The sequence below is a fragment of the Eumetopias jubatus genome, unplaced genomic scaffold (genome assembly GCF_037043125.1).
Source record: "Eumetopias jubatus isolate StellerSeaLion01/CBP00866 unplaced genomic scaffold, mEumJub1_p1.0 scaffold_16, whole genome shotgun sequence".
NCBI lineage: Eukaryota > Metazoa > Chordata > Mammalia > Carnivora > Otariidae > Eumetopias > Eumetopias jubatus.
The window spans coordinates 85,820,547-85,832,980 of NW_028274822.1; the positions used below are offsets into that span (position 1 = coordinate 85,820,547).

Below are 12,434 nucleotides of genomic sequence, written 5' to 3' on the forward strand. Positions count from 1 at the left end.
GCAACCTGTTAGTATTAGGTTTTTAGCTTTAAATTAGAAAATTTGGGGGCGCCTGAGTGGCTCAGTCGGTTAAGTGTCTGACTCTTGATTTCAGCTCAGGTCATGATCTCAGGGTCCTGGGATCAACCCCCTGCCACCGGGGGTCCACACTCAGCGTGGAGTCGGCTTGAGATTCTCTCTCCCTCTGCCCCTCCCCCCTGTGCTCACTTGCAATCTCTCTCAAATAAATAAATAGATCTTTTTAAAAAATTAAAAAATAAATTAGAAAATTTTACCAATCCAAGCATAAGCAATGTAATTACCTATAAATGGTAGTGGATAGTTAATTGCTAATTCTTTTGAGAGAGTATATATACCAGCATATATATTGCTTATTATATGTCTTATTATAGGTCTTAAATGAAACTTGCTTATTATATGCTTATCATATGTCTTAAATGAAACTTGTGGCACAGGAACATCCATCTGTGAAACACAGTTAATCACACCATCAAGGTCTCTATGCTTCTATTATAAATCAAATCACCACTACACAGCTGTTACTATATTAGACATAATGGATTTTTCAACTGCTGTCCAAGCAGTTAACTCTCAAAACATTTTGCTATGAAAAGTTTTCAAATTTTGGGTTGCAACTGTGGCATTAGCTAGATTGCATGCATAATATACTACTTCTATCACAGTGAATTGAGCCAGACTTATTTGATTCTGTTTTGTTCTATCTCTTGGGAAATTTTAGGGCCCTCGGGTCCTGCTATGAACTCTAAAGAGTGTAATGTGACTTGAAAGGTTCTAAAAATATCACAGGTTTGCCTGGGCTCACTTAGAAGGGTGGATGATTCAATTACAAGTGTCAAAATTTGATTCCTAATTTTTCGGGATCTGACAGCTGCAGCAAACCTTGCCAGGATTCCCTTTTCTTCACTGTGCTTCTCTTTGAAGTATTTAAAGAAGATTTCATAATCTTTGCAATTTAGCTCTAGGATTTCTATCGGTAGCTGTAGAATGAATTGGTGGGATCTCTCTAAAACTTCTTATAAACATTATTTGACCAAGCACATTTTTAAAGCAGTCATAACTGCAAAACAAGTGAGCTTCTTGCAATGGTTAGGGAACAAAATATAATGGGCTCTATACTCATACACCATTAACCAGGAGTGACCTTCAATACATGAAAGGTTAAGGTTCCAACAGAACCTTAACCAGAGGTTCATTTGTTACTATAAAAAAGTTCAGACCCTGGGGCGCCTTGGTGGCTCAGTCAGTTGAGTGACTGATTTTGGTTTCAGATCAGGTCGTGATCTCATGGGTGATGGGATGGAGCCCTGCATCCGGCTCCACCCTCGGCCGGGAGTCTGCTTGAGATTTTCTCCCTCTGCCCCTCCCGTGGACCCTCTAAAATAAATAAATAAATCTTTAAAAAAAGTTCAGAACCAAAAGGCATGCATTCATTTGAATGACAACTCTAGGAAGGGTACCAGCATTGCATCATCAGGGCTGATTTTTTCTTTGCTTTTTCAAATAGTTAAAGCAGAGATTCAGAGATATCAAGATGACTAAGATGGGAAAGATCAGTAGCTATGTGGGACTACTACAAGAGGCACAGACTCTCTTCTTTGCCCTTCCATTAAGAGAGATAGTCATCACACTCAGATTGCCACCTATGAAATAGCAAAATTTGTACTTACCAAAGAATTAATGGAGGCTAACAGTTTAAATGGCAAATTTAGGTTTGTGGTCAGGTATCTAAAAACAACTTTATCTAGGATGACTGGGTGGCTCAGTCCGTTAAGCGTCTGCCTTCAGCTCAGGTCATGATCCCAGGGTCCTGGGATTGAGTCCCAAATCGGGCTCCTTGGTCATTGGGGAGCCTGCTTTTCCCACTGCCAGCCACATACACACACACACTCTCTCTCTCTCTAAAAAATAAATAAAAGCTTTAAAAAAAATTAAAAAAAATAAAAAAACTTTATACAATGAAATATACAACTATGGTTAAGACAAAGAGTTAATATAAGTAATTTTTCCTATCAACTGAAGCCTACAAAGAAGTGCCAAGACATTTTTAATATTATCACTTTTCTGATGAAAAACATACATATATCTAGATTACATTATATACTTTCAGATTTCCACACATTTACTAAGTGCCTGTTACATGCCAGGTATTAAAGTAAATGATGGTGAGCAAGAGATAAGCCCCTGCTGCCGTGGAGCTTACTGCTTTCTTAGGGGAAGCAGAAACGGAACAAGTGTTCTTAAGTGTGTTGTATGTTACAACACACAGGAACAGAGTGCTATGGCAGTACATTTCAGGGTCATGGAGTGTGAGCTAGGGAAAAATAACAGGGGTATTATTCTGGAAGACATGCTCCTTAATTAAGTTCATTACATTATCTTAAAAACATCATACTGACTACAGCAATCTTTTACAACAACTCAGAGTCAAATGTATGACCATTAACTTATACTTTGCTATAATACTGTTTTTATGTCCCTTTTTACACTGAATCCTGCGTAAAGTTAGGTAATTCTATGCAAACATTTTAAAAGCACTCCAAATTATGGAAAACTAAGGTCACTTATTTTAATACTTAAAATCTTGTCCAAATAATTCAAGTTATCATAACTTAGAATAACTGCAATAATTTGCATTTAGAAAGTCCTAAGAGAAAACCACGTGAGGATTCTAACCTAGGAGGGGAATTTTTGGGTCATATGGTAATTCTGTGTTTGACTTTTGAAGAATTGTCATACTGTTTTCCACAGCAGTTACACCACTTTATAGACAAGGAAACTGAGGCACGGAGGAGTTCGGTAACACGTTGAGGCTGAAAAGCTGCTGGGTGGCAGAGCAGAGATCTGCACACAGGTGTTCTGGCTCCAGAGCTGATTCTTTTAACCTCCACAGAATTCTCTTAACCTCCTCATTTACTGACATGGAAAAATCTCCAAAACTTTTTATTAAAAGCAAGTTGTACAATAAACACAGTATAAAACCATTTATATTTTTAAAAACCCACAAAACAGTATTATCTATGTCTATCCTTAGAGAAAGGGCTGAAAGGATACACAAAACTGGAAGCAGTGGTTCTCTCTGGTAAAGGGACTGAGGGACTCAGATTGGGGGTGGGAGGTAGTCAAGGAAGACTTTTACTTTATGTGTGTTGTTTGATTTACACACCACAAGAACACATTCAGGTATTACTTGTATAATCATATTTTTTAAGATTAAAAAAAATCCAAAACATTGATCCAGTCCAATCTTTTTTTCTACTAAATGCACACATTACTTCTAAAATGTCCCTCATCCAGCTTCTGTCATAATATTTTAAATGGTGGAGCACTCTACTTCACCAAAGCAGCCTGCCTCACTACTGAAGAAAGCTTAAGTTGTAGAAATTTTCCCTTATAGCCAATCAAATATTTCTTTCTCACCATTGGTCCTAATTCTGCCTTCTGTCAAACAAATAAGAAGAATACTAATCCATCTGTATCAGGGGTCCCCAAGACCATCCCCAGGTTCAATGATTTGCTAGGAGGACTCACAGAACTCAGCATATAGTCATACTCTTGGCAATGATTTATTACAATGAAAACATAAAAGCAAAACCAGCAAAGGGAAAAGGCACATGAGGTGAAATCCAGAGGAAACCAGGGGCAAGCTTCCAAGAGTCTTCTCCCTTAATTCCTCCAGCAGTGAGTTATAACAATATGCATGAAATGCTGCCAACCAGGTAAGTTCATTAGAGACTCAGCACCCAGGCATTTGGTCTGGTCACGGAGGCATACTCGCTGTCTAGCCCTTACCAAAGTTCAGGCTCTGAGAAGGAAAGCAGGTGTTCAAAATAAACCACATTCTTTGTATATACAGTTTAGGCACAGTGAGCAATTCTTATCAGGGAGTGGAGGGAATCTTTCTAAATTCCAAGTTCCTAGATGCCAGCCAAGGGCCAATCTTGCAAACAAGATTTTCTAAGAATAGCAGTTTCAGGCCTGCTATGTTAACTCTTTTTATGCACACCATCCTTTCTATAATCCTTTTGAAATTTAAGTGCAATTCTATTATGCCTTTTTTTTGTTCTCAGTTAATACCTAATCAATTCTTTCTATGAAAATTGCCAGACTTTCATCCATTTTGGTTACCTTCATCTGGACTCTGCCTTGACTATGTCCTTCTTAAAATATATGCCAAAAATGTAAAATAGTATTCCAGGCATAATTTCACCATTTCACCATAAATAGAATATTACATTTTTATTAATAGAGTATAATAATTTGTTTTCTAATGCTGCATTACTCATGGGTGGTATGTTGAGATGGCAGACAAAACTCAAATTCTACAACATTGTATTCATAATCCTGTTAATGGCATTTTGTTTGTTTTAGCACAAAGCTCCTGCCTCCCAAAATGACTTTGAACCCTAATTCTATCATCTCTCTCAGGCTGACTATTCCTTCTAGCTTCCTGTCATGTGAAAATTATTAAGGGTTCTGGAGGGAGACCACCTCAATTCCAATCATGGTACTACTACTTACTAGCCACGTGATCTTGGGTAAGTTATCACATATCCTCCATGTGCCTTAGTTCCCATATCTGTACAAACTAGGAATAATGATCATAACTATCTCTTAGAGTTGTTCAATGAAATAAATAAGATAATGTATATAATAAGCCTAGGATGATGTCTGGCACATTGTACCTGCATAATAAACATTAACTATTAATTAATCTAAATTATTGATAAGAATAATAAACAGGTTGGTATCAAGGACAAAGCTTCATGGCATTTTTGGGTAACTGCTTTCAGAGATGACAGCATTCAAAATTCTTTGAGAATATCAATTCAACTAGATTTATACTTGGGTTTTTTTTTAAATTAATTAATTAATTAATTTGACACAGACAGAGAGAGCACAAGCAGGGGGAGCAGCAGAGGGAAAGAGAGAAGCAGGCTCCCCCCTAAACAGGGAGCCCAATGTGGGGCTCAATTCTGGGCTCAATCCCAGGACCGTGGGATCATGACCTGAGCCAAAGGCAGTCGCTTACTGAGCCACCCAGGCGTCCCTATATCTAGTTATTACATACTAAAATCCGATATAAAAAACCTCAAGATATAAAAAAACAGACATTCTGGGCGCCTGGGTGGCTCAGTTGGTTAAGCAACTGCCTTCGGCTCAGGTCATGATCCTGGAGTCCCGGGATCAAGTCCCACATCAGGCTCCCTACTCAGCAGGGAGTCTGCTTCTCCCTCTGACCCTCTTCCCTCTCGTGCTCTCTATCTCTCATTCTCTCTCTCAAATAAATAAAAAAAAATCTTAAAAAAAAAACAACAGACATTCATTATCATCAATTTTTAGTTATGTTAAGAGACTATAGTGTCTAAATTTAACCTTCTTATCACCTACCAAATACTGGTGTGAAAAGAAAGAAATCAAGATAGACTAGACTGATAAGAAAATCTCTACCACTGAGAAGATAATTTCAACAGTTTAAGAAATTCCTACCCGTGTCAGAAGTCTGGTACAATAAGAGATAAACACATTCCTGTGCCTACTGCCATAATTAAGCAAGGCAATACAATGAAAATAAAATGTTCAAGTGATAACCAAAGTACAATGAAAAAGAGGAGCATTTTTAGACACTTTATCTTTTATTAATAAGAAACATCCAGGGAATACTAATGAAAAAGTCTAGTGAAGAACAAATGCACTTGTCATCTGCAAACAGAAGAGCTAAAATTCTCAGACGAAATGTAACATCTGGAATATTAACTTTAACAGCAGTAGGAAGCATCAAAATGCATACTTCAATACCGAACTTTAAAAACTGCTAGCTGACCTCTAAAAAGAAAATGACAAAGGAATATAAATTACTAAATGTGTAGTATTAACACAGTCACATTCCTAAATTTTTCCAAGAAAAGATTAATCAACCAACCACATAGGGATAATCAAGGAACGAAGGTTTACATCCAAACAAATGGCTGTCGTAGTTTCTAGCAAGCTAACAGTGTGCTTGCTTCGGCAGCACATATTCTAGCAAGCTAACAGTCAGTGACTGTCAGACCTGAGTTCAAATCCTTACTCTGCAACTCACTAACTGTGACTTTAGGCAAGTTACTTAAATTTCTCTAAGCCTATTTCCCCAATCACAAAATGGAGATAATATTTACCTCACAGGTTTGAGAGGATGAATTAGGATATATTGCATGTGTGTTTTATTGTGGTTAAACACACATAGTATAAAATGTGTCCTTTTAACCATTTTTAAGTGTACAGCTCTGTGGCATTAAGTATATTCACATCATTGTGCAACCGTCATCAAGGATATGTTTTTAAAGATTGAGCACACAGTAACTGCTCAGTGAATAGCAGCCAAAATGACTATCATTAGTGTTATCCCATTTTGAGTCCGTGCAAATTAGGTATCCATAAACAAAAACTATTTCATATTTATTTCTACTGAATTGCACCCAGTTTAGAAAATACTAATTTCAAGTTTTAAGCTGTAAACTATATTCTTAGCTTTCAAATTCTTCATTCAAGTGACTGACAAAAATATAAAAATAACAAGAGCTAACACTGAGCACTCAGCATGTGCTCGTGCTATTCTAAGAACTTTTCAGGTATTAACTGAAAAATTGTATAATTGTCATCTGTACAATTATAATTCTAGGAGGTATACAGTGATAACAGTCACATTTTACAGCTGAGCACAAAGAGGTTACGGAAGCTGCCCAAGGTTACCCATCTGGTAAGATGACAAATTCAGGATATGCACTCAACCAACCAAATTCTAGAGCCTGTGCCCTTCACCATTCCACTATACTGTCTTTCACACATGTAGTAAGTAACATGAGGCCCATAGGAATGATGACTTCCAGATGCCAGATATATGTTGACTGAAACTTCCAGTTTCTTGGAAGCTTTGACATCCATTATTTCGTGTGTTCTTCATAATGATAGTGAAGAGCAATCACCCCCATTTTATAGATGGAGAAGTGATTTGCTCAAGGTCAACAGGAATATGTGAGAAAGACCTGGATTCCAGGTTGGCCACTTATTACCTATAAGTGCATCTATATTTCCCTGAGCTTCACTCAATTGTAAAATGGAAATAACAGTAACAAGAATATAAGAAGTAAAGAAGTATGTGTTTGCAGGGCATCTAGCACAGAGCCTTGTATAAAAAGTGCTCAATTAATGTTAGGCCCCCCTTCCTCATTCTCTTATTTGTGACTCCTGGTATAGTTATTCTTTCTAAATGCCATGCTACTACTCGATACCCTCTCACCATCTGTGTTAACAGATGGTTGGCAAAAAACACGATTTTTTGGTGATTACCATGTGATACCAAATGAAACCTCACTGAAGTCCAGCTATATTATATAATTTTAAGTATAACAAACTTCCTCCCTTTTGTCCATATGGTCTATCACTTTGTATCAAAGTGGAAAATAAAACTGGTCTACCAAGATTTGTTCTTTACAAAATTATGCTTAATGTTCCCCAATACCTTCTGTTCTTTTAAGTAACTGCCAAATGATTTACTTGATTTGTTCTAATTTCTGACCAGATATTGTTTAAAAATTAAGTTGACCTTATCATTTCCAAAGTTATCTTTTTTCCCTTTAAAAAAAGTATGCTTTTTCTGTCATCAGACACTTCTCCTATTCACTATAATTTATCAAAAATAAAACTTAATAGGTTGGTACCATGTTCTTTCCCCCTCACATCTGCATAGAAGCTAGAATATCTAATGCTGAATTTATAAATTCATTGCACTATTCATGCCAAATGTGACCACGGCAATTAATATTTCTCGTCAATTGGGCAGCATTTTCTTAAGACAAAAATGGTAGGAGGTAGCATGGTCTCTTATAAAACAAAATTACTGCATAATTAACCTCCCCCCCACACTGGATTGCAAGGACGTCACAAAGCACACCCTGTTAGCTTCCAAGTAACATTTAAAATATTCCCATCTCTTAAAGCAATCTGGAAGTGGATGTTAAAAGCCAAAGGAATTTTTCAGTCACATGCTGACTGCTGAAATCTACTACTTCCCAGAAGGCTAACAGCATACTGGGAGGCTACAATCAGAAACACCACAGAGAAAAGTGGTACCGTGGGAACAACTCACTTGTGTTTGGCACAGTAAAGGCTCACTGCCAATTTGTAACAGTATGAATTTGGTAACTATTCAAAGCCAAAAATGAAGTTTGGATGTGAGCAGCTTTTTGAAGTAGCTTTTGCTGAGGCCTAGTAGCAAAGAAGCTAATATAAAATAAATGAGCTATAAGAAGTGGTGAAGTACAGGCAATGATTGGGAATTAAAATAACACCTATCACTTGATTTGCTTTAAAAAAAAAAGCACTGTACTAAAGACAAGATATTTTGCTTCATTTATTCATTCTTTCTTGAGCTAATTTTATGAAAATGAGATGGGGGATTATATTTTTGGTGCTTAAGTTTAGCCATATACACAAATGACAATATTACTTGTCCTACTAATCTCACGAGTCTGACAGAAGGATAAATGAAATAACAGCTGTTAAAACATTGTTCAAAAATTTAAGTATACAGCAACACAAGATAGAGTCGTATTTTTAAAATTTACAAGCATCTACAATGAAATCATTTAAATGGTGCCAGTTCCAGTGGCCAAATACACATTACTGACAGAGTAACTTAGTGATATTATTTTCTCAACCCTTTCTGGAATGACATTTATCAAATATGAATTTTTGTCTTATCTGTTAGTTCCTACTCATTTTGCCTTACTTTTATAATTTAATATTAATAATTAATAAAACCAATATAAATTTGCTTAATTAAAAAGTAAAAATTTGGAACATTATCTCATAAAATCACTAAGATCTATGTCATTATAAGCAAGAATATCTTAATATTATTGCAAAGACTTATCAGTTTTAAATAAATAGGTATTACAAAATAAAATTAACTTTCCATTACTGATATTCAAACCAAAAAAGTAAAAAACATGAATTTTTCAAACAAAAACAATATTTATATCCTTGTCCCATTAGACGCCTCAACTTACTTCATCTCCCTTCAAAACTTCGGTGCCATCAAATTCACGGGTCTGATTTGTCTTCACTGACACCTCTCTCTCTAGGTTGGCTAACTTCTCCTTTGCTTCCTGAAGTTCCTCAGCTTTGGCTTCTTTTTTACGAGAAATGATGGATGCCTAATTGAGCATTAAATATGAATGTAAAGTTAGACACACAATCAACTTTCTATTATCTTGTGAAAGATAAATTTTTTAGATTTACCAAGCGAAATTTTGAATATCAGGTTGGCTTCTCCTAACCAATATCCTTTGCCCTACTACCTGTCATCATCAGTTATCTGTTTAATATGAGTATGCAATGTATACTAAATATCAACCCCAAAACATTTGGAAGACAAAAGCCCTGAAAATATAGGCTATATCAGCAGAGAAACAAAATAGAGTAGTAATAAAAATATTAAAATATTGTCAAATAACACTCAAACATTAATGAAGATGCTTTCTAGGTAAGTAAAGAGAAGCTCTCCTTAAGTCTTTTATTTTTCTGCATGGTAGGTTTCCTTTCACTGAAAGAAAACAAGAATGTCTTACTCTCAAAACTACAACACAGATTATCTTACTTAAATTCAATATCCATACTTTGAAAATGAAATATTAAAACATCTACTTTATTTGGTGCATTCTAATAAATAAAGTGCAGGTTTAAAATCAAATATGTGACTCACCAGAATTAGGCCAATGTTTTACACAATCCAAATGGCTGCTCTTAGCCATGAATGCAGCACTTTATATTACTTAGCAAGTCTTGGGGGATTTCCTTAAATGAACCATGGCGGTACTAGTTTAAGAAAAACATTAGTCAAACTGTCCTCTTAAGTGAAATAGTACAAATATTTTCTTCACACAAATTTGACAGGGGAGGGAAAATCTCTAATGCAAACCCTTTAAACAAGTCTATTCTCTCTGTTTAAAAAATGAAAGACAGATGATGAAGGAATGTTTCTCTCTATGGGATTATTCTAGCAAAAAAAAAAAAAGAGAGAGAGAGAGAGAGAAGGAATGATAAGAGTACCATAATCATACAGGAATCAATGCTATACTTCCTTAACATGATAAAATAAATATAAAACTCAGCCCAAACCAGGATCTTATTTAAGAGAGAAACATGAGAGTATCTCCTACTAAATCTGGAACAAGGTAAAAATGCCCACTATCTCCACAATAATTTAATATTATGTTGAAGATATCTGCTCATACCATTAGATGAAAGAAAGCAATCTGAAGCGTAAGAATTTGACAGGAGAAGTTGGAATTTTCATAGTATATGATTATATACCTAAAAAACCCAAGAGAATCTATGGGAAAACTACAGTAAACAAATCAATAGCACTTATAGACAAATCAGGAAGAAGACATAAGGAAAAAAAAGCCCTCAATTATAAGAGCAAAAAATAAAATAAAATATGTAAGCAAGAGAAGTTCCAAAATGTTGAGGAAAACAAACACTCCTGAAAGACCAAAAAATAAACTTGAACAAATGGAGACACATAACATGTTCTTAGATGGGAAGACTCAAATATCATAAAGATGTAAGTTCGGAGGTAGGTGATAAATAAAAAGCAAACCCAAGGAGTAAAAAAAATTATTTTTTTCAAGAGCTGGACAAGTTGATAATAAAGTTTACTGAAAGAACATATAAATAAGAATTGTAAGGAAAACCCTGAAAAAGTACAGCAACTGGGGGTGAAGGTGGCTACTTTTATCAGTTATTTGAACTTGATTATAAAGCTTCTGTAAATAAGTTGAGTACCTGAACAGACAAGCCAATGGAAAAATAGAAAATATAGAAATAAATCCAATAGCATTTTTAAATTAGAAAAAACAGAATCTCAAATCCATAGAGGGAAAAATGGACTTTTTAATAACTGGTATTGGGACAATTAGATAATTGGATAGCTATACACAATAAATAGCATACACCAGAAAACAATTCTAAATAGATCAGAGAATTTAAATATAAAAAATTAAACAGAGAAGTCCAAAAAGAAAACTTGAGTAAATTTCTCTATAACTTGTAAGATGGAAAAATGTTCCTAAATATGCCTCAAAACCTGAAATAATGGGCGCCTGGGTGGCTCAGTTGGTTAAGTGACTGCCTTCAGCTCTGGTCATGATCCTGGAATCCCGGGATTGAGTCCCGCATCGTGCTCCCTGCTCAGCGGGGAGTCTGCTTCGCCCTCTGACCCTCCCCCCTCTCATGTGCTCTCTCTCTCTCTCTCTCATTCTCGCTCTCTCAAATAAGTAAATAAAATCTTTAAAAAAAAAAACCAAAAAAACCCTGAAATAATAAGAGAAAAAACTATTAAATTTGATTTCATAAAAATAAAGAACTTTCCCATGGTGACATAACACTGTAAACAAAGTAAAAAGGCAAATACCAAACTGGGGGAAAATGTTACAGTTATAAACAAGACAAAGCGTAAATATTTCTTTTCTTCTTTTTCTTCTTTTTTTGAAGTAGGCTCCACCCCCAGCACAGAGCCCAACACGGGGCTTGAACTCATGACCCTGAGATCAAGGTGTGAGCTGAGACCAAGAGTCGGATGCTTATCTGACTGAGCCACCCAGGTGTCCCAAGAGTAAATTTTTCTAATATATAAAGAAAAAAAGGCCAACAACTCTAGAGAAAAATGGGGATATAGACATGAAGGGACAATTCACAGAAAAAGAAATTAAGATGACTGTTACTCATGTGAGAAGATGCTCAACCTTGTTTATAATAAGATAAATAAAAATTAAAACTATCACAGGATATGATGTCTCATCTACAAGGATGGCAAAACTCTGAAAGTTCAACAACACACTCTATTGGGAGGCAGCAAGGAAACAGGCACTCTCCTACACTGCAGGTGGGAACATGAAATGCTGCAACCTCTATGGAGAGGAATTTGGCAATATCTAGCAAACTTACATATGCATTTACCCTTTGATGTAGCAATCTCACCTCTGGGACTATATCCTTAAGGTAATACCGGCAAAAATATGCAAAGACATAAACAAAAAGCTATCTACTGAAGCATGATTTGTAATAGCAAAAGAAAGGCAACAACCCAAATGTCCACCTGGTGACAGGCTGCACGAACCCCACTCAACGGGGTACTATGTGACTGTGAACAGGAATAAGCATACCAACTAAGATGGCTATAATAAAAAAAAAACAGATAATAACAAGTGTTGGCGAGGATGTGGAGAAATCAAAACCTTCATACACTGTTGGTGGGACTGGTTTGGAAACAGTGGCATTCCCTCAAAATGTTAAACACAGAATTATCATACGAAATAGCAATTCCACTCCTAGGAATATACTCAAGAGAAATGAAAACATATTTTCATACA

General features: G+C 35.8%; 1 protein-coding gene across 2 annotated transcripts in view; it reads right to left on the reverse strand.

The window, feature by feature from the left end:
- The window catches only part of IFT81 (intraflagellar transport 81), a 78,286-nt gene that overhangs the window by 43,170 nt on the left and 22,682 nt on the right, over positions 1–12,434 (reverse strand). For both annotated transcript variants that reach the window (XM_028116411.2, XM_028116410.2), the window contains one exon: positions 9,069–9,215. In XM_028116411.2, coding sequence (XP_027972212.1) covers positions 9,069–9,215 — 147 coding nt within the window. The remainder of the gene's footprint in view (positions 1–9,068; positions 9,216–12,434) is intronic.